Source organism: Tenebrio molitor, chromosome 2 (genome assembly GCF_963966145.1).
Source record: "Tenebrio molitor chromosome 2, icTenMoli1.1, whole genome shotgun sequence".
NCBI classification, from domain to species: Eukaryota; Metazoa; Arthropoda; class Insecta; order Coleoptera; family Tenebrionidae; genus Tenebrio; species Tenebrio molitor.
In genome coordinates this window covers 10,881,165-10,907,645 of record NC_091047.1, presented here as the reverse complement: position 1 = coordinate 10,907,645, position 26,481 = coordinate 10,881,165, and the positions used below count along the sequence as shown (strand labels likewise).

The following is a 26,481-nucleotide window of genomic DNA, read 5'->3' as shown; positions in this document are numbered from 1 at the left end:
TAATTAAATTTGAAAACAAAATGTTCGCGTTTTCTCGAAGGACCAGATTTGCGATATCGTTTGGCGCTTTTAAAATTGGTGAAGTAAAAAAAGACTTACTGAATGATGTTTCTGGTTTTATTTCTCAGTTGCAAGTGCTATACAGAACTAACAAGGGTTTGCGTTAGGGGGGGGGGGGGTAACCCCCACCAGTGGTAGGGCTAACGGCCTGAACACAAAAAGTAAATAAAGTTATCAATAAATGCCATTTTGACGTTAACAATAATTTAAAGTTGTGTCTTTCGAGACAAAACGCCGTTATAACTTTTTATCTGCTCCGCCCACATAAACTGACCAATGAGAATCAAAGCCAGATTCAATCTGTAGAATTTTTCCTCACATACAGCTGGTTGCAAAAAAAACGGGAACTGTCAGAATAAAATTGACACATTTTTGCAATTTTTCCATAGTGTGAAACCTTCTTACGAGAGATAGGTTAGATTTAACGTCAAAATTCAATGACATTTTTAAAAATCACTTGATAGGTATTGTCAAGTAGACAATTAATTGACAAATCGACAAAACCAAATTTACATTAGGAAAATTTTCATTTCCCGATTTTTTTGAAACCAGCTGTACATATAATAGAAAAAAGTGCGCGAAGTGAAAAACAGAAAAGCTCAAGTGTGTGAAATCGCATTTCACGCATTATTATGTATGATTTTTATAGTTTCAATCTTACAATGTAAAAAAATATATATGTGAGAAAATGACCCATTTCACGCATAGATAACTGTCTGTGAATATCAATTTTTTGAAGCAATTATAGAAAAAAAAATGTATTTTGAAAAAAATATATAAATGGAAAATTAAAATTTGTCTCAATTTATTCTACAGGTTATGATAAAATACAGTAGGAACGTTCGTAAAGTTCGGAATAAATTCGATAAAACTGTATGTATAAATAAATTGTATAAAAAACCATGACAGCACGAAAGAACACAACTCAAAATCTCAAAAATTGAAATTTGTAATGAGATCTGTCTCAAGTTGGTAACATAAATTTTCAAATATTGCTAGCACCATGCACTGCTATCGAATGCCGGATCTGGTCTGTCCTTTTTAAATTGGAAGTAGCATCGTTTAATGGAAATTTTTTGTCGCAAAAAGTTATTTTGGCAATTTTGAGTTTTCTTTTGACGGAAATTATTATTTTTACACACTTAATAAATCATTTACTTTCTTACGAATATTAAAATAATAAATCTGGCAATGCGGTAGTAACTAAATGTCGAACAGACACTGACAAAAAAAAATTGCATTTGTTGCATCACTGAATCAGTTAGTCCAACATGAAAAGAAAAAATCATAGCCAATTCGGTCCCAAAAAGATCCTGAATGCCTAATAACTATAGTATTTACCTTTAAATTTAATTAAATAATACGATTCCTGTCATCTTTAGATGTAACATAAAATTATACATAATATACATAATTTCATGATTCCGTGATCTTTAATTGAAATAACAAATGAAGGTTAATCGTGAACTGAAGAATTTCCATGAAATAACATGAACAGGTTTTTTAAATACATAATTTCATTTGACAATTACGTAATTTTATCTTCAAGCTTCATTCATAAGCAATGTAAAAAAAGTTCACACGATGGGCCGACATCATTAGCAATAATAAATATGCCAATATATGAAAAAAATTATCTTCACATTTTTGTTATCGCAATAAACATTATTAATAGCGTATGAAATACTCTGTTTGTATAAATACTTTTATCTGTGTTGTACGTCCAAAAGTGCAATTATAAAAAGCTACATATTGTGATAATGATATGAGATTGACAAAATGAGTCAATAACAGTGTGGATTTGAACAACTAAACTTATGTGTAAACCATTCACAAAACTTCCGACATTTCGAGCTTCCCAAAATGATATAATTAATGATAATCTTTTGAAATTTGGGTCGGTAATAGGATGATTAGGTCCTATGTACAGCCAATTGAAGTATTAGGTGATTAGTACTTATGAAATAAACTAAAAAAATTACATATAAAATTGCAAATGACAGCAAATGCCACGGGAGTTTTCTGAATAGCTGCGTATGTAGGTATTTTGTTTTTGATGCGACTATATTCATTGTTAAGAAAATAAAAGGAACAAAGATAAGCAGCAAAGACAAACACATATTTTATTTATATATTGCAACTGATTACACCTTTGGTAGAATTCTATTTGGACAACTGAAACTACAAGACTGCTGGTTTTAAATATTTATTAATATTGCTGAGCGATACAGAGAATACAAATTTATCTATACAATAATACAATAAATTCACTACCCCACCACCGACAACACACTTCCCAGTCCTAGTCCTTGTCTTTTCCTAGCAAAGGGCTTGTCTCTATTGGTCTGCAAATAAAACTCTCCCGTTTCCTTTGTCTCCAAGTCTCCCATCGCGACTTGTATCTTCCCACAGGTCCCCGCTTCATATTCGAGCCAGCTGCCGCATTTAGTCGCCACAAATTCTTTCGGATTCAAAACGGCCTCAATAAAGTACCCCCAACTCCTGTGATGGTCGCAAGTTACTAAAACGCAACAAGTGAAAAGAGTTAACGACGGTGATGTTTTACCAACCCGGCTCCACTACGCTCTTTATGTCCGCCAGATCTATTCTGGCACAACCTGGCTGAGAACTGCCTCCATTCGGGAAGAAGTCGATGGTACCGCATGACGCCTTGAAGCCAAAGATTCCTCCGTCTGTGTGAATTACCTCCACAACTTCTGCGTCGTTCTTGTTCAAGCGCTCCTCCTCGGGTCTGCTGATGAAGAAGGGACCAGCAGGATCCAGTGCTACGATTCGGGGTAGTTTGCGGTGGGTTAGTTCTTGAACTTTCTTCCCGATGAAACCAGAGACTTGGCCGCCCAAAGAATGGCCCACGATCAGAATGTTCTCAAGCGGAACTGAGTAGTTCTGATGTAAACCCACCACAAATTCACCAATATATTGCCCTATGGGGTTGTTTTAATTCTCGTCAACTGTCAGCAAACCCCGACTTACCAACTTCTTTAGTATTCCAGGACGAAACCGTGTAAAGCTGATTCGCAGGTTCACTCCAGTCTACCTGAACGACGTAGTATCCCTCTTTCCGGTTTAAAAATGCGTCCTTCAAGTCTTCGTACCATTGTTTCTCTCTGTTTTCGGTCCAGCCGTGAATGATGAAAACAAGGCGAACGTTCTGCTTGCCTAATTCATCCGGTTGAAGTGGATCTATCTCGGTGTAATTTTCAGGATTGTCTTTAGTAAATAAGAAATATTTTATGTCAGCGAGGGTCACGTTATCATACATAATTTCCTTCACTTCGATGGCTGTCTTTTTGTAGATGTTGAAAAAATCTTCTTTCAATCGCTCGTCGATATCCGACTTTGCAACTAAATCAGTTTGTTACAATTAAAGGACACAATTATTTGTACAAACTTACCCCAAATATTGGAGAAAAAAATGAGAAGTAAGAAAGATGCAAATTTTTCAGACATTTTCGTACAAATTTTCTGTAAGAATGTAAATTAGACGGAAAATCCCCTAATATAAAAGAAGTTCAGAAGGTCATCGAGTTAGTAAACTAGTATTCACTAAAGTGGAAGGTTCTTAATTATATGTTTACGAGCTAAAAACGGAAATTACGAGAATCGGCTATATGTTTAAATATGTTCTCGACATATTTGCATTTGTATTATTACATATATCTATCAAAGAAAAATTCAGTGACATTAACAAGGAGTTTAAAATTAAATTTGTAAGTTAATTTCTAAATATATTGATTAAATACGTTTTTAAGAGCAAATTTAAAAAATATTTTCCAAAAAATCGCTTACCTTAAGTTTTGTCGTGCGAAAGGTGGGGCAAAGAGTTGCTCTTGACAAGAAGCTCACATGTAAATAAAACAGGTATTTGCGTGTAGTTTTTATATATTTGTGTGATGCTACAGGTATAAACAATTGAAACAATATTCACGCACGTATACATGCATATACGTGAAGACATAAAAATTAAAGAGCAATAAATTTAATAATAAAGTAAAAATGTGTAAATGATTTTACGCAAAAGAAATATATTTGAATGAGTGATAGAAAGGCTTCTAAAATCCAAAACAATTTGAAACTAGGGGTTGCATCTAAAAAAATTATTTCAACTTCATTTTATTGAGCCAGACTAGCACGACAAAAATGAAATACCACGCAGATGTAATATTTCACTGCGTTGACCAGACATTGCGACACAAATAAATTTAAAATATTATTACATATTTTGAAAAATGTTCAAGACTTCCTAAATCCAGTGGTCCGGAAGTTGGGGTGGTTGCCTTCTTTACCTATTACTAATTTATATTATGTATTTATTAATTGTCCCTGACAGAAACAAAGTAATTAACGTTATAAGTCCGGGAACTCATAGTTTACAGTACGAGGCGACGAAGGAACCGAGTCTTGAAACTCGAAACGAGTACTGTAAAAAGAGTTCACGGACGAATGTCGTTATGTATTTTATTTCATTCTGCCTCAAATTTCGTTTGAAAGAAACATTGAAATTAATTTCAAAATAATTCAACAAATGCTCCAAATCTAGTCACATTTTTGGAACATGATTACGATTAGCAACGGCTGTTTGGCAATTGTTTATTTTGTTGATTTTGTTGAAATAATTTGGCAAGTCTGGTGAAAGGTATCAAAAACAATTCAGCCATTTTTGTAAATGGAAATCAGAAAATAATGTGAAGAAAATTACGGAAGAGGTTATGCTGCTGGCTGGTCTATTTTTTAGATTTGGTTTAAATGGTTGTATTATTTTATTTGTGAACGTTTTTAGTCTGCGAAAGTAAGTGCATCATCTTCTTTGTGGCCGAAATAGTTAAATTGTTAATTTGTATTTAGATCTAGTTTTGAATAAAACATTTCTTAAACCTGAATAATTGTTATTGCGATTGTTACTTTTGTGTTTCCAATAGCAACACTTAACCGGCGTCCGGTCGTTTTTTGCGTTTTCCCGGATTCAAACTGATGACGTAAAGTATTGAAATTTGACACAGGATGAAATAAAAAAATTACGAATATTCAAGAAATTTTATGTCCTGAAAATGATATCGGTGCTCCTAAAAGAAAACTTTTTGAGCTATTCTCATCTCCGCTTCCTCTGCTTCCTCGATAAAAAAAAGTACCATATAGGTGCTACCAATTTTGGGAATGAACACATTTTTTTTTAAATCAGCGTTATAGATAGCAGTCTTGGAAATACAGCTTTTGTGAACCGAAGCGTTGTTTTAATTTTACTCGTAATGTTCTTTAACGGTATAAATATGAAAGGAACTTCTTTGTTTTTGTTATCACTTCAACTGAACTGTTGATGTTCTTTCTCTATTTACAATTTAATAATTTTTCCACAAGAATATTTTGTCTTTGAACGATACTTGTATCTCTTACTTAATTAAAATAACGAACCAATAACAATATCATACAATTAATTCCAGAATTAAAAAAAAAAGTTTATGTTCGATTGTATTATAATTCATGATTTATGATATCGTTTATTGTTCATTACCTCTTTAGAGACTCGTCCATAAAGATAGTAAAACGGACGCTTGTCAATTTTGGGTATTAGGTACTTCAAAATAAACGTCAAAATAACTATACAGTGACTTTTTTTTAACGCTGGCCATAGGGATTTACATGACAAAAACTTGTTAATAAGCTTTTTAGCAGGAATTTTTAAGTGAAATTTGGCAGAATATTACATATTAAAAAAAAAATGGCAGAATATTACATTAGTATTTTATAAATCAATTTCAGTACTTTTAATTTATTACATTATTTTTTGCCCAAAAGGTTTTATAATCGTTAGACAGTTACAAAATGTTTCACAAAATTTTTATGATCGTCTTGGTTAGTGACTTGCAGCCTGTGGAAGACAGTTTGAACAATTTATGAAATGAAAATTCAAAAATAATTAAAATAGTTTAATATTGTTGAAGTAGAATTTTATTTATTTTGATGTAATTATGATTTCCTATGTTTTATGTTTATGAAATAAAACTGCACATTTTTCAAAGTCTATACCATTCAATAATTTCTTTATTTGAAAAGAAGTCCATTGAAAATTATTACTGTTTGACGTTTGTTGGGTTTAGGTACATTACGTCAGGGTCAGCGTACTTGGCAAGCTACGTGGTAAATTTAATAAAACTATTTTTGCTCTAATTCTGTGATGTACGATGGGCCGCACTGAAATTGATTTATAAAATACTAATCTAATATCCTACCAAATTTCACTTAAATTCCTTCTAAAAAGCTCATTAACAGACCCTAAATTTTTAGCATGTAAATCCCTATGGCCAGCGTTAAAAAAAAGGCACTATGTATTTCATAATTTTATTTAAATCAGGAAAGAATAGAATTATATCATCTACACCATAAATAACAATAAACACTGAACTTTTCAGCGTGTATTTGAAGAACCTTCAGACCAATGTATCTTTGTGAGGGGAGTTCCGAATTTTTTTTTATTTCCATATTTGGACTACCGAAGTGATCCCCTACAACGCTCTGAATTTGGAATTCGCGAATTTTGAGACAGCCTGTGTTATATATATTTTTTTATAAATGTAACTTAGTTGCTATTATTATTATGATACAGGGTGATTCACGAGTAATAATGAGCCTAACAAAATTTGTGATGGAACCAACAATACATGTCCCCCATACGACTGAAGGTGAAGTTAAGCGTTAACCGTTAACTTAAATGGATTCCACATGATTTTGATTAAATTTAACGAAAAATGTTATGTCGGGCATGTGACTATGTTTTATAAAATTAAAATATATTTTTTAAATCTACGTAATCGGTGCAAATGTAATGTTGGCTGCATCACAAATTTTGATTAGGCTCATTATTACTCGTGAATCAACCTGTATACATATTTAGAGTTACACATTGTAACAAAAAATTCCAAAGTCATTGTTTATGTACACCACTGTGTAATAAAATTAAGCACATCAAATATTTTATAGTTTAAACGGGACATGACGAAATTCTTAGCAACAAAAATATTTATGTAAATCAGGTTATTTTTTTTAGGAATGTCAAAATGCTGCGTCATTTAGACAACAATTCAAAAATGTTTTCAAATGTTTTATCAATTACATTAGACCAAGGCGATCTTTATGAGACCCGTATTAGGTATACAACTAAAATATTGTGAAAAATAGTCTTGTGCTTAATTTTAGTGCACAGACGTGTGCATACCTACATTATTGCATTGTTTATGCAAAGTTAATGTTCACTGATATAAAAATACTACTATAGTAGAATACCTCCCTATTGGTTACTCTATTCCACTAACCAATAGGGAGGTCGCATTTCGTTGCAGGATTTTGTAAATGGGGCGCGCAACCGCCTACCAGGAAAAAATATACTATAGTTCCTCGGAAGTGTCAGCCTTACCTGGATAGTATTATCGTAATATTCATTCCTGTTTTTATTCATTTATGTAAATGTTTGTATAAAAAAAAAATAAGAAAAGATGTGTCTAAAAACCAAGAAGCATTCTTGAACGCAGAATGAATGACAGTTGTTTCATTAATCAGAACAGGATAATGTCATTATGACATTTTTAGCCAAATTACATACCTACGTTATAAACGGTGTCAAGTGGTCAGCGTAATTAGTATTTTTGGTTGCGTACAAAATAAATTCAGAAATAAGCCTTGTGACTTGCCCTGTATAGTTTATCTGTTTGCCTGTGTTCGAAGGGGTGCAGGTATACACAGCCTAATGGAATGGTTTGTGATAACCGGTGTTTTTTTACATTTGGCATCGAAGTAGGCATTGAACTGTCGATTGTGAACGCACTATACAGGTTACGGATCACGCATCAGCTCTTTAAATCTTTTACACGAGTGGTGCGATCTCAATCGACTCTCCAACGCCTACTTCGACGCCAAATTTTAAAAAACACCCTTTATATAATTATAGGTCTTTAACGTTTACTACTTGATTTACACCATGGTGCCTGTCATAAAAGCGAAAAAGGAATTCCCGCACTATACCTGTTAATTACACTTAGGTAACAGATTTGAAAATAAAACATTGAAATGTGAGGCGGAAATATTTTATTTCTTATTATATTGGTAACAGACACTTTTTAAAAAATCAAATATGACGATAGCATAATTCTTATAGAACTTAATTAATTGGTTACATATTTGTAACGTTTCCTAAGTATATTTTCAATTTTTGGACTAAACAAGCAAATCAGTTCTATTCACTTATAATACCACGAGTAGGCAAAGTTATGTCGATTATTTTTGTGGTGCTGTCACGAATGTCACCCACGCTTGAATTTGAATATCACGAGTGCGAAGCACGAGTGGTATTCTCAAGCGTGGGGGACATGAGCGAGAACACCACAAAAATAGTCTACTTAACTTTGACTAAGAGTGGTATTCGAGGGATTACCTATTCAACGAACAAAATTTATATCGGATGTGTCAAAAAGGACGGACACCAAAGAAGGTACACAATTTAGGGTAAACATGGAACATGAAGAAAATTTTGTTTTTGCTTTCGGCCTTTCGTTAACGCGCAAGAGCTTTTGGAAGTTACAACTAAACTACCTGTAAAACTAAATGTTCCTGTTATTGATGTGGGAACATAATTGTATGTGTCAACTCTCAAAGGTGCCCTCAACAGATATCCAAAAATTCCTTTCACGAATACGTTCAAAATCCGTTTCTTCGTTAGTGTTAAATATGATGAAATTTGGTGTGGGGGAGCAGTTTTCAAACGCGGCAACATTGCTAACATATCATAGCAACGAAAAAAAAACCTTTGTAAAATATAAATGTCAATTAAATTGTGACAATTTTCAAATTGTTTTCAAAATGAGTTTTACCAGATGAATATTGTAATATGTATTTAGCTCTTAGTGTCCCAAAAAATAACGCGGTATTTAGCTGCAAAGACATACACCATGCGTTTTGCTAACGGAAGACATTCCAGTGTGAATGTTATTAGGCGTTTTGACCAACAGTTGAAGAAAAAAATGTAACCATGACAACTAAATACGGTAGTTTTTAGTTACTTATTGCGTTGCTGCCATTTTCATTTTCACTTTCTGGGAGTTTTTTCTTGAACTGAAAGCTGCAGAACAATTTTTGTTACAAAATCGGGGTCTATGTATGCTATGCTACTAAAACGCCTGTCCGTCCTTTTTGATACACCCCTTATAATAAATTTTCCTGATAATCATCACTATTTTGATTTATTTTTCACTTTAGTATAATTGCATGATAACTCCTAGGATACGAAATACGTAAACATGTCCATAACAACCGGGGAATAAAACAGGGCGTAATAATAATAAGCGGGCGTAATGAATTCATAACGCCCTCATCAATTCATAATTGCAAAGATGCCAATTTTTTTTTTAAAGAACACGTACAGTAAAAAATAAAATCTTGTATGCACCACGGCGTCACCGAATGATTACGCCCATCGAACGATATCCATCTCTCGGGCTAAAGCCCTCGAGCTGGATTCATCGTTCTCCGGGCGTAATCATCGTTGTAACGCCCTTGGTGCATAAATAGCTTTTTCTATACTAGTTTCGTTATGATTGGCCCAGAAATGACAAATCGTGCATTTTTATTGGAGAATTTGATGTGAGTTGAATCAGAGGTTGAATAGTCGCTGGAATTTGCTGTTGCTAGGCTACGAAAGTAAACGTTACTAAATATTTTATTAGAAAAATGACAGGTGAATTAAACAGTCGAAAGTAGTATTGTAGAAAAGAGAGATAAATTATAAAAAAGAAAATGTTGCAAATTTCCGAACTACGAGATATTAAAAAAAAAACGAATAAACACCCAAAGTACTTATGCTTCACATAATACAAGAAAGTGTAAACTATCACAATTTGCATATACTTAAACAAATTTTGTTAAAATATGTTATTTATTAGCAGTAATGTAAGCAACGTCAGATGGACGGAACGACTTGGATTTGTCACTTATGTTGACAGTTGACAGGTGTTCTGTGGGTTGACAGCTGACAGCCTAGGTTGACAGTGTTGACAGCTTGCAACCTTAATTTTATAACCTTAGTTTAGAGTGTGTTTTTTGTAAAAACGATCATAACTAAGAAGTAAAGTGATTAGAGTTAGAACCTACCACCATAAAATGTCTGATTCGGAGGAGGATTATATGTCAGATAAACTTCTAATGAATTGGTAGTTTGTCGCTGTGAACTTTGCTATGTGTTTTCTACATTTTTTTCTCGTAGTAAAGAGGACTTACGTCCAGGTTTAGTATTTAATCGCACAACAAAAAGAAGATATGAATTGGAAAAGAAACGGAAGGATATTGAAGCAAAGAAACCAAAAAACAGTAAAGAACGAGAAGCAGAACTTAGAGAGAATGGATTGAATACTGCTATCTCAAGTGACAATAAAGGTTTTAAATTATTAGAAAAGATGGGATTTAAACAAGGACAAGGTTTAGGGAAAACTAAATCTGGTATTACTGAACCTATAAAAATTGAAGTAAAAAGTGGAAAATCTGGTCTTGGAACAGAAAGTAAAGTCAAGGAGAAAATTATAAAGAAAAGAGAATTTAAGGATAACATTTTGACACATACCATAAGTGAATTTCAAACAATCAATAAAATTAAACAAGCACAAAGATTTTTACATAAGGATTTTATTACAGCAGAGAAAGCCTGCGAGGATTTAGATTTCAGAAATGTAAGATCAATAATTAAGTACTGTTTATAATGATTACGTAATTATTTTCTTGTTAATAGGATATAAATGAACCAGTACAAGAGTACTTTTGGACAAGAGATACGATAAAAAAGAAAAGAAATATTCAAGATGAAGATGATGAAGAGGAATTCAATGAAGAATTTGATTGTTACTGTACAGAAGAAAATTTAATTGAAATAATTCAGTATCTCAGAACCAAACACCTGTATTGTATGTTTTGTGCTTTTATTGCAACAGATGAAGAAGATTTACAAACAAATTGCCCTGGACCATATAGAAATGATCATGATGATGGTTGAGAAAAACCAAAAAGTAAAAATTTTAGAGTATTTAGTAAATATTAACAAATAAATTACATTCTTATCCTCTACATACGTTACTTTTACATAAAACATAATTAAGTATCTACCAATCACTTTTATCAAAGGTAGACTCATAATTAAAAAAGCTGCAACTTATTGTAAACACAAAGCACATTAAATATGTGAGAAAGTTAGAATGTTTATGTCCAAATATCTTCAGATCTCCCAAATTTAAATATCAAAGATGCAATAAAAATAAAAACATTCTGCAAAAATAATCCCACTCCTGGCCAGTAGTGTGCATCTTCTACAAAGAAAAAGTATTCATAAAAAGTTATTATCTCGTCTCCAAACTTACTTTTGCCCACAAAATCAGCAAAAAGTATACCACATGATGCAATCACTGAAGCAAAACCCATAACAAAACCTACAAACAACCAGACCTTGGCCCCTCTTGATTGTAAACAGCCCCCTTCATAAGCGTCGCCCCTCATTTGCGCATTGGAGACAGAATTTATCATTATCAAAGATATAGTTCCAACAACACCACACATATGATAACCTGCTACTACTGTTCCAGGATATACACTTGCCGCATCGATTATTATCCACCATCCCACAAAGAACTAAGAAATCCAAATAAATGAATCATGTCCATTTTTAAACAAACAGGGAGACCTACCAAGAATCCTGCAATAATTGAAGCATACGCGTTTCGTTTGTCGCCACCTTCGAACCAAATACACGGCGGAATGCTTATATTTTCGAAACAATCACTAATACCCATTTTGTTTTAGTTTGTATATTTCAGTGACAATATAAACAATGCATTTACCATTTGCTTGTCATTTGACATTGACAGTTCGAGTGAAAATTCATTTGACAACCAAGAGTAACAACTTTTAGAATCATGTATATTAATGTTGGCAACAGATTTAGATAATTAACTACGTTTATATTAACTATTATTCAAATCGTTTTGAGATTGATGTGTTCAATTTATTTTAAATTTGATTCTTTAATCATAAAAACATAGAAGACATTTTGTTTCAATTTTAAAAAGGAATATTTTGCTTTCAATCTGTTTCCATTGTTTCAATTTAGAACATTCACTGAATTAAAATTTAAATTTTTTATCTCTATTTTTGAATAAAATACTTCTTATAAACGTAGTAGACCATTAACCTGGAGTGGAGGAGTGCCACCTTGCGGGTGTCTTTTAGTAACTTATAACTTTTCCGAAAGACAAAGAATGCAGATCAGTCTTTGTCATTCCAACACAATTGTTTGAAAATTAAGACAAATTAACACAAAACTTATTGTTAAATAAAAAAAAAATGAATTTGTCGATATTAAAAAGAAAATATTTTAACTTAACCTAATTCAGTCCGTTTAAAGTTTCTAATGTTGACGTCACTAGAATTACTCATCGCTCACTAAAAACACTAAATACACCCCTCAAATTCTTCATATTTTATTTCGTTTGTAAATTAACTAATTCAAAATGATGCAACAATATATGAAAGAATTAGAACAGGTATATTCATAATAGAATTTCCTTGTTATGCACCAGAGTGACTGAAAATTTGCTTCAGGAGCCTTTTGATGCTGAAGAATTTGTTGAAAGATTAGCCTGGAGAACAATTGCTGAAACTAAAAGTGACGGCGATGAAGATTTTAATCCCACTTTATTACATGATTCTTTTGTCCAAGCGATCAAGTAATTTTAAAAATCTATTCTTAATTTATTGAATTCACTAATAATTCTTCTAGAGATTTGACATTATTGCAAGAAAGACAAAAAAAGAAATGTGAAAGACTTGAAGCTGCTGTGCGAGAGGATGAGGCCCTATTTTTTCAAGAAATTCACAATTTACTAGAACAAAATAAAGTAATTATTTACTTAATATAAACATTAATGTAACAACTATTTTCTAGCAAGCTATTGATACATTTCAAGAATTAGATGGGAAAATTAATCATGTTGCAACAAAAGTTTTGCATTTAGGTGATCAATTAGATAGTGTTAATGGGCCTCGAGCAAGAGTTGTAGATGCCCAAAATTTAATGACACATTTAAATGAATTTATAACTACTGGCCCTCTCACATCTGGCACATTCACAGATCCTGGAAGAGTAATTCAGAATATATTTGTATAAAACTAACATTTTATTGAACTGTTTATTATAGATAGATGAAGCAGCAGAAATTGTTCAAAAGTTATATTTAATTTCACAAGATTTACCATCACCAAAGTAAGGCATTTTTATACAGTATCTCAGACACATAGACATTTGTTTTTAGATTTGAAGGTTTGAAGAGAAAAATTGAAAGAAAATATGATGAAACTGAAAGAGCTTTAATTGAAGAGTTTTCTACAGCACAAAGAAGGGATGATTTCAAAAGAATGAAAGAAATTGCAAGTGTTTTATCCCAGTTTAAAGGATACCCACAATGTGTTGATGCATATATAGAAAGAAGTCAAGCAGTATGTTATTTACACTGTTCAGAGTTTAAAATTATACAGTCATTTGATTATTTTAGGGTTGCCTGTTAAGTAAAGATGTTTTTGCTCACTTACTTCCATTATGTAAGCAAAACTATGAAGTTATTAAAAAAGTCTTTAATAATCCAGAACAAGTGATGGCAAAATTTGTCTTAAATATTTATCATTTAAAAATACAAGAATATATAGCATCAAAACTGTCCTCCAAGTTAGATAGTTACAATTATTTAAGAACACTGTATGATTTATATTTTAGGTAAACTACTCAAATATTTAGAAATTGCAATATTGATGTTGTCATTTCAGAACAAATCAATTATCTCAAGAATTATCAATCTTTAACATGGGAAATGATAAGAATTATTTAAATAAATTAACAAGCAATATATTCAATAAGTATATTGATAACTACATAGCGTATGTTATGAGTCAGCATGTAAGTTTTTTGTTTTTACCTTCTTGACTTTTAGACTGGAGTTAAAATGCTTAAAAGAACGCAGTTCAGCATATTTACAGAAATATTACGAGTCCAAGAACCACCAAAAGAAACAAATTCAATCTGGAGGGTACGCGTTTGCGCTACAGAATTTACATAATTCAAACAATGAAATTGTAGTTTTCAAGACTTGAGACGAGACTTGCAAGCTGTAATAGGAACCAGAGCCAACATCAACATCGCCCAAATAGAAAATTACGGTGGTGAAACGTTTTTGTCTGAGGAGCTAGCCATTACAATTTTACAAGACACCAAACACGCTTTCCAACGTTGCCAATTGGTAAACTTGTCATAAACACGTGGCGCTATTTTTTTACAAATTCTGTTCAGCTCTCAAAACCTGAAGATAAAGCATCCAACGCCACGCAAATTTTGGATCGTCTGCTTAACTCTTTGCTCATAGAACACGTGGATTATGCCCTAGAACTTGGCCTTCAAGCAATACCAGTAGTAGAAGGCTCCAAGAATCCATCTACGTTGTATTTTTTCACCGTTGTCCACCAAAGTAATAATATAACTCACCTGTTAGAGAAACAGTTCACTGATTTGGTAGTACCATTAATTGTGTAAGTTGAGATATACCTATACATAATCTTATTTTTTTTTTAAACGTACACATTAGGATGTCGTATTTCTCAAGAGTACATTTGTTTCGAAAACAATTTTTATTAGGTATTATTTATTGGCTTCAGTATTTTTTACAATTAACAGTGCAGCAGTAAAGAATAATAAAGTGAAATGTTTGTTATTTCGTGAAATGATTAAAACTTCAGAAATTTTATTTTCCATTGAAGGTAAAGGTGTTTATCAAAAAAGGGTCCAAGTCCTTACGACAGCTGTTACTCGTTTTTTTGAGTCATGTTAAACTTGAGTGATACAGTGAGCGTTTTTTCTTATAAAAAATCATCAAAGTTATTTAAGAGAAGGTTATGCAAAAAGTATTCAAATTTTTACATGTACAGTCGATGGACAAATAAAACTGGGACAAAAATGACAATCACATAAATTCAAAATTTACAAATTCCCATCGTTTAATGACGGCTTTATCACAAATAAGTTAACTTTGGTATGACATATTATATAGAAACTGACAAATATATTGACAATTCAACAGTGTGATTTACATAGCTTAAATTAAGTGTCCCAGTTTTATTTGTCCATCGACCGTACATACATCATCGTAACTCACCAAAATACAAGTAGCAACACATTGTACTTAAAATTAGTAATTAATAATCGTTGCATTGCAATTTTTTGGTGGGCTGTGTATGTACTTAAGATCCACTAAAGACAGTGTTTGAATACACATTTCCACAAAGGTTGAAAGCCCTGAAACCTGTTGAGGACAATAATTTTTCAGTAACACTCCAAAATACAACGACTGCATTCAAAAGAAAAAATTTGTCCTAGAAGATATCGAGAGAAAGGTCAATACTGGATTAGACAGGTGACTAGTACCCTTAACGAAATGTATTTCTTTATCATTAATTATCAACAGGACATTAAACGCGATCGCCACGTGGGTTAAGTTATATTTGCAGTCGGAACAGAAAAAAACAGACTTTAAACCGGAAACCGATGACTTTGACACGGTCGCTTCACCGGTAAACTCGTTAAAAATAAGTTCATTTTATATTTTATGATATGCTTCCAGGCGTGCAAAGCTGTTTCCCAATATATCACCAACGTCATTAAAGAAATTAAGAGCAACTTAGACGGCAACAATGTCACTGCACTATTGCAAGAAGTGGGAATCCGTTTACATCGCGTGGTTTACGACCATCTATTACAGTTTCAATTTAATACCCCAGGTAGAATGTCTAATTACATTTGTATAATTAATCACGTAAAGGTACAATTTGTCAGGTGCAATGGTTGCAATTTGCGACTTAAATGAGTACAGATCGTGTACCAAGCATCTGGGACCTCTGGTGGCGGAGTTGTTCGAAACTTTGCATGCACTGTGCAACTTACTGCTTGTGAAACCGGAGAATTTGCAGCAAGTATGTTCAGAAGATTCACTGGTAAGGCGGCGCATGTACAAAATTTTGCCTAAGTTCTTAAATTTTTTTATTTAAGGTTAATTTGGATAGGTCGGTGCTTCATAATTTCATTCAACTTCGGAGTGATTTTAAGACGCAAAAGCAGAATTTTCTAAAAGTGTAAAGCAACCACAATAGAATAACTTATTCTAACAGAGTAAGGTCATTAAAGTGTAACTATGATATAACTCTGATAAAAGGGTATTATGTATTTACAAAGATTCTCATTTCAAGCCTGCATGTCCATTTTTAGTAGGTTTGTCGAGGTGCACGGTTCGTTACATTCAGGACTTTTACACTTTGAACTTTTGATGTAATTGGGACACAATTGGAACGATCTTTTTGTTGGTAAAGTACGTAGATTTTTTTTTGAAGAAAATTACGTTATTGATAATGCTCGCTCGATTACACGTTAGGATCACCTAGAGCGGGATTGGGAGTGCATGAAGAAAACAGGTTTTTGACAAAAATTATATAAAATTAAAGGATTTTCTTTTATTAAGATTACTCATGTTTACAATGCAAACTTGCAAGAATTATTTAATTCACAATATTAATGGGTATTGAAACTAATTCACTTATGCTCATTTTAACATAGATAATAAGTAGTCGCTGGTATTACGCTACAAGTAGTCAGCTGCTCCCACAGCGGGGTTTTCTTTATAAAAATGTGACAGCCAGAGAAATAATAATACTTGACACTCTTAGAAACCAATTTACTAATAATTTTTCTCAATTAATTCGTATTTCGCATTAGGAGATTCTTCAATGAGACGTCCTCGACAGCAAATTAAACGAACAAAAATAAAGCAAGGTTGGTAAAAAAGAGAACTGTATATATAAATAAACGTACTGATTTTTCACTTTACAAGATGATAAAATTATGTAGATCTAAGACTAGTTTCAAAATTAGGGTTTGTCGGGAAAAGTCGAGAGTATCTTTTGGGAAGTTAAAAAGTAAGCACTTGTAGTCCAGTTTGAAATGATTTAACGCATGCGGTATCTATTATTTTCATGAACCTCGCATAGTTCCCCTTTGAAATTAAGTTCAATAACGAAATCCAAATCTCTGTTGTTCCGCGGATTAGGTTTCATGGTAAAAGTCCCGTTAATTTCTTCACCTTTTTTAACAGTCATGTAATCTTCAAAATAAAACACAGTTTGTTTCCAATGAGTGTATGGAGCATCCGGCGCAGTAGTAAATCCAATTCGTTTGTGGCATTTTGTGAATTCTACTGTAAAGAAGGTGACAAGAGCCTGGACGTAGTCGTTCCTGCGGACCATTAAACTAAATGGAGCCGAAAACTCCAGATCTTGCTTCTTAACAGTGTACAAATCAACTTCTTTCACTAAGCACGAATTCGTAACGATTTGTTTCGGATCTACTACGTCAACGAGGGGCTCACTAATGGCGACCTTACGAATGGAGCTCATATCAAAACCGTACACGTCATCCCACCAATTAATTTTCTCGTCTTTGTACTGTCTGTCTTCGATAGCAGTAATGAACAGAGAGCAACGATCAGGGAACAGTAGGCCGTCAGGTTTAAGCCACTTGTCTCGAGCGAACAATACGGTATCTAACATGCTTTCGTAGAATAGGCAGTAACCCATCCACTCAGAAATTATTATGTCGACTTTTTCAACTCCGTCCGGCAATTCGATCTCTTCAACTTTGCCCTTAATTATGGTAATGATGTGATCGAGCTTGTTTGTTTCGACAATTTTACGCGCGTAATCGACAATATTGGAGCATTCAACGGCAAAGACACGTTTGGCGCCCGCTTTGGCTGCGAACATACTGAGAATGCCCGTTCCACAGCCAATATCCATCACAGTTTTACCCGCGAATAAGTGTTTATTATGGTGCATCGAGTTCCGATAAGTTAAAGTCCTTACTTCATCTTTCAACATTTCTTCATGTATTCCAAAATGAGCATACGAGTCAAAATAATAATCACGCGAGGTCATTTCTTCCGCTGGGATATCTTCCATCCTTTCTTCTTTGACGACATTCTTCTCCTCCTTCAGGATGTGGTTATTTGTCACGGTGACATCCATGCTTTCCATTTGGTGCAGATTATCCTACATAAAAAAATAAATCGCATTGTTATATACGCACTACAAGAAAAACGTGTTTCATAACCAGTTTCACAAAAACCCCTCAAACCACCCTTACTATTATGCAAATTTTATTACCAAGCCATTGTAATGCACTTAGCAACGCAAGATTACTCATTTTACCTTTATTTAACAAGGATTAAGAACATAAACCGGAATCTTTCGCGCCGAACATACACGCTTTCAACTCCTTCACTGTCAAATTGACAATTAGCAAAAAAAATTTAGGGGAATTTCACATAAAGCGCTTCTAATTTTAGTTACTTTTTATAAAAGGCCGAATAGGAAAACTTCGAAGAGTATACAACCACTACTTTGAAAAATACTTTCACAGCCTACAGTTTGATACGATTATGATATACGAACATTTGATCCCATTTTTCCTGTGCTGTTATTGAACACCAAAGTTTCTTTGATTTCACAAGACGCCATATCTGTCAACTTGCAAACAACTGTTCATGGACGGAGGAAGGAGAGGGGCAAGAGGTGTCTGGATGGAGTGGTCGTTGCACTTGCGCACAAAAAAGATGGCGGTAGACCGTTGGCGCATTTAATTCAGTGCCGGATTAAATAAATCATTGCATTTTCTAAGAGATAAGGCAATTTTTTGGGCAATCTAGGCCCAAAGCCACTACCAAAAACGATTTTTTCTGTTTTGTTCAGAGCAACTTACAACATTTAAAAAGTGACCTTGAAAGTCAGCAATTAGTAAAAAAACTAGCTGCTGCTGTTGCTATTTGCCCTTTCGCAATAAAGTGGTCTTACTTGACTGAAATATACGCAGCAGTATTCGGCAATTGGGCATAACTTATATCCACCAAACTATTCCAATTAATATTTAGTAACACAGTACAAAATAATAGCGTTGATAATACATGAGTAATTTTTTTCTAAGCTACTAAAACTTGGCAGTTTAATACAAGACAAATTATTTGTCACTTTTCCTTGTTCTTGGTGGTAGAGTATGATAAAACATGAAAAGTTAAAATACTTAATTATATTGTCAAGATACGACTGTGTTCTTTGCAGATTCTGAAGTCCTTTGCGAACAATAGAAAATTTTAATGTTTTTTGTGTACTTTTTTTGATAACTTATGTGTGGAGATTTGGAGATAAGGAAAATTAATTCAATGCTTTTTATAAGTCTACAATAACGGAGCTACGGAAATTATAGCGTGATGTGTATCAAGCGTTGTCTTAGCAACGCCCCTGTCAACATTGCCACATGATGACTTTTTGTTGTAAAATAATTTTAGACATAAAATGCCTGAAGAGGTAAAACAAGAAGTGGTGCAGAAAACGCAGAAATATTTGGGCAAATATGTGAAGAAGCCACCTCTAAGTGATAAATTATTAAGGAAACCGCCGTTCAGATTTTTGCACGATGTCATTAATACAGTGATAAAAGAGACAGGATTTTTAAAAGGACTCTTTTCTGATGAAGAATTAAATTCCGAAAACGTGAAAGAGAGGGATGCCAAAGTTGCTTTCTTAAGTAAACTGATCGATGCAGTTAGTAAGTGTCTTAACAGTACCTACTAGTGGAAGCTTAAGTACTTACCGTTTTACTTTTGCTTACAGAGGCGATAACAAATACAGATTTGGCGGTGCGTCCAAGTAAAATTATAGCCGGACTTGAACCTACAGAGACTAATTTATTACTTCAAGCAATCGGAAAAGCGCTTGATAAAAAAATTGATAGCAGTCTGTACATCAATCAGTTACAATCCGGCCAAATTATCAACAATGAGAAAAGTAAGAAACCAAAGAAAACTTTAGATAAAAACGAGAAAGTGAAAAAATCGACGAAACCTGTGGCTGGCTCGGAAGAAAAAACGCGAAGTACTCCAAGAAATAACGATAAAAAGGTGAGCAATGAAACACCCAAATCTACAAATAGAGAAAAGCCGAAACGTGCGACTAAAGAATCAAAAAGTAAAACTGGCTCCAATGAGGGTAAGCCACGAAATAAAGAAAAGACTACAAAGAAAGGGAAAACTAAAGAAGAGTCACCCAAGGAAGTGACTCATCCTGCGCAAAAAAGTAATGAAAATTTGGAAGTTTCAGTTCCAAGTGTGGATGCAGTTAATGAGGTAAAAGAAACTAACAAAGAAAACACCAACGAAGCGGTTGAAATTTCCGCTGTTGAAGTTAACAGTAACAGGTCCCTACCAGATGAAACTGTCAGAACAGAAGATGTCGCCAAGACTGTAATTGACTCTTCCGTCAATGAGGCATCTGCTGACAATGAGCCCAAGAAGCGGAGTACCTCGGCATCGCGGCCGAAATCGGCTCGTCCTAGGAGCGGTGATCGTAAAGAGAAACCCGTCAGTGAAGAAAACAAGGAACCCATACACATTCAAAGCCGCCCCAAGAGTTCACTGAGGCCTCCAAGTGTCAGACCTTCGAGCGCTAGACCTGGAGCGCCGCGTTTAAGACCGGATTCGGCGTTTCCCGTCAAAGAAGTTGTCCCTATGGGAAAAATCAACGTGATCGTTGAAAGTTTCGATAAAGATGTGGACGAAGAGGAGACGGTTATCATTCAGAGTAATCCCGAAGTGGTGGACGAGCAAAATGAGAACGTCGCGGACGTTCCTGGAGATAACAAAGGTCATTTGGTCGAACAGATTTTGGAACAGATCAACGAAAGTGACAACAAAAGTGGTGCAACAAAATCCGAAGAGTGGCAGAAGGATGGTAAGAATATATTTTTTTTTGTGGCTTTCGTAAAATGTAATTATTTTCAAGTATTCTACGGAAAAGAGTCAACAAGTAAGGAAACAAATAATTTGAGATCTCTGATACAGACGTTGACAAAAACTGCGAATCCTTTGGGGAAGTTGTTAAATTATCTTCATGAAGATATAGATGCAATGCATGCGGAACTGGAATTGTGGACCAACACTAAACGCCAATTATTTGACGAAATCGCTAAACAAAAAAAGTAAGGTTACTTATTTCTATTCAAGTCGTATTCGTTGATTTATTAAGCAAATCAATATTTTTGTAAGCGTGAATCGACTCAAATGTGAGTCACAAAATTACATATTAATAGGAATAAAATATTCAAAGGGGTGGAATTATGACGCCCAAATAAGGCCAGCGTTTGAAAGACATTTGTCAATTTTTTTATTTATTTTTAATGTTAATATATTTTGTTTTTTAGGATAAGCAATGAGATGAACAAACCGTTAGTTTCACAACTTGAGCATCTAAATCAAGAAATTAAAAAAATGGAAGACGAAATAGTAAATACCAGAAGCAACATCTTACGAAACGAAATTAAAATAAAGGAACTTTTGGCAAAATAAACATTTAGGGTTAAACTATTGTTATTTACAATTTTGTTGATTTTATGTATTTTCGGCACGTGGAAGTGTAAATAGTTAGATCGTCTTACAATAATCACGGGTTAATGAAACTGTTCACTCAAAATAATAATTATAAAACAAAAATCGATTTTGAAATTGTATTGTTATAAAATTTACATTTTATTACAAAACTGGCCCAAATGTAATGTTATTAATAGTTTTATAAGTAAAATTATATAAAAAGCAATGCGTTTTAAGACTACATTAGTAAGGACAGGTGAAGATAAATAACAGTCAACCATATTAAATAAACCGAAATTTATGGGACAATAATTTTGCAAACATGTTATCCATTTAACTTAAATATTGTAACTGCGTTAAATGGCAAACATAAATAAGGACAAATATCAACAACTTACTAGTATACCAACGCACACACGTAAGCAACACTCATATAAAAAGAAGTATTGTCTTAAATTAACCAGAAAAAAACTTACATAAAAGTTGCATCATTAAACCTGCATTATTTAACTTGTAAAACATTGCAAAATTTTTCAACATATAAAAGGCGGCATAATTTACGCTAATATTCGTCTTCATCACCTCCGGCCTCTACTTCATCTGGGGGTGCAAATCCCTCCTAAAATTTGTTATCAAAAACAACACACGAACCAATTTTGGTCAATCTACATTTACCTCTGTTGCGTACAGAACGTCGAGAATTTTTTGAATTAATGGATTTTGGCCTTCCTCAGCTTCTTGACACATTACTTCGATGTCTCGCAGTTTTCCAAAATAGAAGTCCCTCTCTTTTTCCAACCCATCAATGGTTATCTATTAAACGTTTAACAATAAATCAAATGGAAACATGAAAATCGATCAAATGAACACCTTAAATTCTGCAATTTGATTTGTTAACTCGTCCAATCTACCAGCATCTCCACCCTTGTTCTGAGGGTTCTTTGTTATCGGTCGAACGGTGTTGACTTTTGGCACTAAAAATTTTAGATTAATATTCTTTCAATTAAAAAAAAAAAAAATACTGTGCGTTGAGCAGAAACAAAACAAAACAGGATTCAAAATGCAAATGAAGAAAAAAATCAAAGCAACGTAGAAGTTAAAGAGGCTAGGTGGAAAATTAGTAGTGTGAATGGAATTATGCAGTGACATTCCTTGTAGCCTCTTTGGTGTGTTGAATTAATGTAAACCAATACTGCAAATATTAGCGTCAAAATAATGAATGACCTACTCGCTCGGCCTATAGGTTTTGCCGCGGCCGTCTTGGCCGGCGAAGTCGGAACTGGTTTTCTTGCCATCAACGAGTTGGTACTTCTTGGAGCGTTTATGCCGCCCCCTCCCATGGGTTCGCCGTTCCGACATGACAGGGCGTCGTATTCGTTACCCCTATAGTTCGCATCGAAGAATTTTTTGAACCATTGTAAAAATTCAAAGTTATCTTGGAACCGTCCTTTCACCAGTTTGTCAATAGGGACTATCTAATGCAGCCACCAAAACAAAAACAAAGCGAAATGAAACAAACCAAAATGAAAAGACAACATGCGTGACATCAAACAAAAACGTAACAAAATAACGTGAGGACCAACGGTATATGACAGGGAGGCGGACCGTTTTCTGATCTCTCACACCCCCACTACGGGAAAACAAGCAAAAGCGCTCGAACCATCGACGGACGAAATCGACCCAACAACAAATGAACCAGACATTTAAGAAAATCTCAATTTCATTAAGTTTATTTCCATTATTAGGACAGTATTGTCGTTTTTATTTTCCAGCCTCTCTAATCAGTAATCAGAATCACTGTATCCAAAAATTACAGCTCCTTCAATCTGAATCATGTTATTTATCGATTGTTTGAACAGCTGACTTTACTATTAATCAAAACTAATTGTTTCATTGTGTTCGTTATCTTGAACAAAATTAAAAATTGAGTAACAAAGTTCGCGATTAACAAGTTTCTGGAAAATTATCTCTGACAAGTTTGTAATACATATTTTCAATATCTGTTTCAAATGTAACAAGTCACAGTATTTTGTCAAGAGTCGATATCGTCAAAGGACTGGTCTGTCCATTTACCCTGTCGATTAGGTGCAATTTTTGGGGCGGCATGATGGGGTACAAGTCCTCCAACATGATGATCATGTGCGGCCGAACCGATATTGATACCACCTCTGGCTTCGAGTGCGTCGTATTCTCTACCATCATAATTGGCATCGAAAAATTTCTTAAACCATTGCAAGAATTCAAAATTGTCTTGGAAACGTCCTTTTATCAATTTATCTACGGGTATAATCTACAATTATCGCAAATAACCCGTTAATTAATAAATTTCTGTCGGATACAAAATTAAAATCAGATTATTTAGAATAAAATTAAGTACGTTTTAATTCGTTCCAACCGAGGATACCTTGTTTATTCAACTGTAAAAATATAGTTTATTTTTAAATTTATGATAAAGACCAAATTACAGAAATAATCCACAGCTTACAAACATTTCTATATGCGCATTTTTATTTGCTTACAAACAAAATTATGTTATCGTATCACGATTATTTATAATGTAGCGCCTTCCAATACAAAACCAATAATTGAAAAAATTATGTATAACATGTATGTTAAATCCGTTGAACTTGATCGTAAAAATTAACATTTACGAATATAAAAACATGAGCACGTAAAATTTTCTCTGTCAGGTCAAATCCGATAACGGCAACCACAAATTCCGTTTTCCTGGCATGTGACAACGTATTGGAATTGGAAAAAAGGACAAAAAGTCGTAAAAAAACAACGGACTATGCTGACAAAAATAGAAACAGGAAAACGTTTCCAAGTTAAAATCTAAGAAGGAATTGTTTCTTATTCATGGTGATTAATGCAACGTGCCATTGCGCATACTTGTCACATTACGCTCTTGCAGTTCAGCGCAAATGTACACCCGCCCTAACAAGTTGTCTTGTAATTGGCGGCGCACTTCGATCCACCGGCGACATGACCTTGTTATAACAAGGTTTCTTTTAATTTTTTAAAGAAAAAAGCAATACTGAAGTTTTTATTTAAACTAATTTTTAATTTTTTACGGCGATAAGAAGCATTCTGCCGTTACTAGAGTCAAAATTATTTCTGTATCTTATCAAGACTATTGGATAATAAAACATATATTACATAGTAATAAATTTTTATAATTTGAAAATATTTTTTTAATCAACGTTTTCTTAATAAAATAAATATTGAAGTGTGATGATTAATCAAGTCAACACCTAGTTTAATTAAAAATACTCCCTACAAATTGTTGAATTGGAACTTGAATCGCGTTTGTGGACCTATTTTTCTAATTCAAATTCTTACCTTGTCTACACCCATCTTCTTAAAACCGGCTTGTAAAATCTTAAAATTCTGTATGTACTCATGTTCTAGGTTTGTTCGGAACTTAACTCTTTTAAGTTGGGCAGATCCAGGAAACAACATGTCCATGAACTGGCAATAGGCAGCACCCGTACACAATTCTTCAATTTTTCCAAAATTACTTTGCAAACATTCATTAACCCATGCTAACATGTCATGTCGAGATAAATTCTCCGAAGTCACATTCGTAGAATACACATTCACCGCCATTTTCTACAAAAAATGTTATCAACAATACACGTGAACGTTCTTGGTGTGGAGTTTTGAGGTACATGATGTATGAACACTGAATAAATAAAATACGACGGGTAAAAATTTTCCATTGGAGTAATCATAAACATGGTTTAAATTGACGGCCACCTAATCAGTGATCGGTTTGAGCAAAAATTCAACAGTTCGATCATAAATTACTTGAGGCGAAAAATGATGCATACCGGTTTTTACGGGATGTTGTCCCGTTAGGAAAAAATCTTACCCAACGCATCGCTTCTAAAAATAAAATTCATCAATCAATCTATTCTTGATTATCTTAAACGCAGTTGTTTTAGTGCAAAGAATCGGAATTCGGCCCAGAAATGGGATGAAACTCGGTGTTTCGGCCATGGCATTGACGTTTCGAAAATGCAATTTGGGGCAAATGCCGATACAATACGTTGCGATAATGATCACGAATCTTGTGTGGTTGCAGGTCGATTACGAGACGCCTTAACTTACAAATAAGCGAATATTTACCTGTGAATAATTAATTTAATTTCTTTAATCGGGAGTGGTACGAAATTTAGCAGAGAATTTTAACACCGGCCTACCGGCCATTCAACCATATTCCAAACTTAAAGACGTGAAAAACCAAAAGTCCCTAAACAATAGAAAATGTGCGGGTTGCATAATTAGTTATTATTTAAACTGAATGTTAATCGAATTAAATCGATTAAAAGTAAAAAAATGCAATTAAAGAAGTGTTCTTTAATAGTGAATTGATCGTAATAAATTTAAAATGAGATGTCGAGAAACCTCTGTGGAGTATTTTATGTACTGTAGTGGGAAAATTGGTTTTGTAGTTATAGTAGGTAATGAATTTGATTTTTAGGTGGAACATTTTGATTTTGCTATGACGAAAAAGGTTATCCCATAACGTCAAAGCGACAAAGGTAGGTACCTATTGCATGAAGAAAGTGAACTTTTTTTTTAATCCTTGTGGTATAGGTATTATTTTTATGACCTAGAGTTTAAAGATTCAGTGTTTTTTGAGAAGTTATTTTTAAAATGTTTACAAAGAATTTTGTATTTTATGCATGTATTAGCTGCTAGACTTTGGCTATTCATTAGTTTGGGAGTTTGGCAGAAGATTATAAGAAATGTTTATTCTAACCAGTTTAGTTGAGTTTAGTTTTTTTTTTGAACCTTGTTTGAGATAGTTCAGTTGATTGATATACCGACTTAATAAAATTCAGTAACTACATACTTACCTATTTTA

At 33.6% G+C, this 26,481-nt stretch overlaps 7 protein-coding genes across 10 annotated transcripts; 3 read left to right on the top strand and 4 right to left on the bottom strand.

Moving 5' to 3' along the window:
- Positions 1-2,250: 2,250 nt before the first annotated feature.
- Positions 2,251-4,008, bottom strand: LOC138124176 (phospholipase A1 VesT1.02-like). Its single transcript, XM_069039127.1, has 5 exons — positions 3,871-4,008; positions 3,477-3,546; positions 3,055-3,426; positions 2,631-3,005; positions 2,251-2,581 (listed from the first exon to the last, which is right to left on the bottom strand). The coding sequence occupies exons 2-5, from the start codon at positions 3,529-3,531 to the stop codon at positions 2,331-2,333; spliced, it is 1,053 nt and encodes a 350-aa protein (XP_068895228.1). The 5' UTR covers positions 3,532-3,546; positions 3,871-4,008; the 3' UTR covers positions 2,251-2,330.
- Positions 4,009-10,100: 6,092 nt separating this feature from the next.
- Positions 10,101-11,307, top strand: LOC138122921 (G patch domain-containing protein 11). The gene is made up of 3 exons (XM_069037327.1): positions 10,101-10,274; positions 10,328-10,787; positions 10,847-11,307. Exons 1-3 carry the CDS (start codon positions 10,225-10,227, stop codon positions 11,105-11,107), a joined length of 771 nt encoding a protein of 256 aa, XP_068893428.1. The 5' UTR covers positions 10,101-10,224; the 3' UTR covers positions 11,108-11,307.
- On the bottom strand, positions 11,122-11,935 carry LOC138122924 (transmembrane protein 50A-like). The gene is made up of 3 exons (XM_069037330.1): positions 11,793-11,935; positions 11,469-11,736; positions 11,122-11,417 (listed from the first exon to the last, which is right to left on the bottom strand). The coding sequence occupies exons 1-3, from the start codon at positions 11,895-11,897 to the stop codon at positions 11,311-11,313; spliced, it is 480 nt and encodes a 159-aa protein (XP_068893431.1). The 5' UTR covers positions 11,898-11,935; the 3' UTR covers positions 11,122-11,310.
- A 398-nt stretch (positions 11,936-12,333) lies between these two features.
- Positions 12,334-16,374, top strand: Sec10 (Exocyst complex component Sec10). Its single transcript, XM_069037304.1, has 16 exons — positions 12,334-12,647; positions 12,706-12,830; positions 12,884-13,001; positions 13,049-13,246; positions 13,302-13,366; positions 13,416-13,599; positions 13,656-13,873; positions 13,924-14,034; positions 14,088-14,183; positions 14,234-14,393; positions 14,444-14,679; positions 15,474-15,560; positions 15,612-15,717; positions 15,768-15,924; positions 15,980-16,137; positions 16,193-16,374. The coding sequence occupies exons 1-16, from the start codon at positions 12,615-12,617 to the stop codon at positions 16,277-16,279; spliced, it is 2,139 nt and encodes a 712-aa protein (XP_068893405.1). The 5' UTR covers positions 12,334-12,614; the 3' UTR covers positions 16,280-16,374.
- Positions 16,375-16,635: 261 nt separating this feature from the next.
- Positions 16,636-18,801, bottom strand: Art1 (arginine methyltransferase 1). 2 transcript variants are annotated; one of them, XM_069037319.1, is made up of 2 exons: positions 18,643-18,801; positions 16,636-18,240 (listed from the first exon to the last, which is right to left on the bottom strand). In XM_069037319.1, the coding sequence occupies exons 1-2, from the start codon at positions 18,706-18,708 to the stop codon at positions 17,143-17,145; spliced, it is 1,164 nt and encodes a 387-aa protein (XP_068893420.1). In that variant the 5' UTR covers positions 18,709-18,801; the 3' UTR covers positions 16,636-17,142. The 2 variants fall into 2 exon arrangements, with proteins under 2 accessions (XP_068893420.1, XP_068893421.1); XM_069037320.1 differs by lacking the exon at positions 18,643-18,801 and adding an exon at positions 18,400-18,540.
- A 123-nt stretch (positions 18,802-18,924) lies between these two features.
- LOC138122910 (TRAF3-interacting protein 1-like) lies at positions 18,925-21,588 on the top strand. The gene is made up of 4 exons (XM_069037310.1): positions 18,925-19,792; positions 19,858-20,973; positions 21,025-21,220; positions 21,443-21,588. The coding sequence occupies exons 1-4, from the start codon at positions 19,540-19,542 to the stop codon at positions 21,585-21,587; spliced, it is 1,710 nt and encodes a 569-aa protein (XP_068893411.1). The 5' UTR covers positions 18,925-19,539; the 3' UTR covers position 21,588.
- A 302-nt stretch (positions 21,589-21,890) lies between these two features.
- On the bottom strand, positions 21,891-25,882 carry Eb1 (microtubule-associated protein RP/EB family member 1). Of its 3 annotated transcripts, none has more exons than XM_069037326.1 (6): positions 25,740-25,882; positions 24,951-25,220; positions 23,682-23,898; positions 22,479-22,582; positions 22,278-22,421; positions 21,891-22,227 (listed from the first exon to the last, which is right to left on the bottom strand). In XM_069037326.1, the coding sequence occupies exons 2-6, from the start codon at positions 25,215-25,217 to the stop codon at positions 22,171-22,173; spliced, it is 789 nt and encodes a 262-aa protein (XP_068893427.1). In that variant the 5' UTR covers positions 25,218-25,220; positions 25,740-25,882; the 3' UTR covers positions 21,891-22,170. The 3 variants fall into 3 exon arrangements, with proteins under 3 accessions (XP_068893427.1, XP_068893425.1, XP_068893426.1); XM_069037324.1 differs by lacking the exon at positions 23,682-23,898 and adding an exon at positions 22,837-23,083; XM_069037325.1 differs by lacking the exon at positions 23,682-23,898 and adding an exon at positions 22,837-23,083 and having other exon boundaries at positions 22,284-22,421.
- Positions 25,883-26,481: the final 599 nt, after the last annotated feature.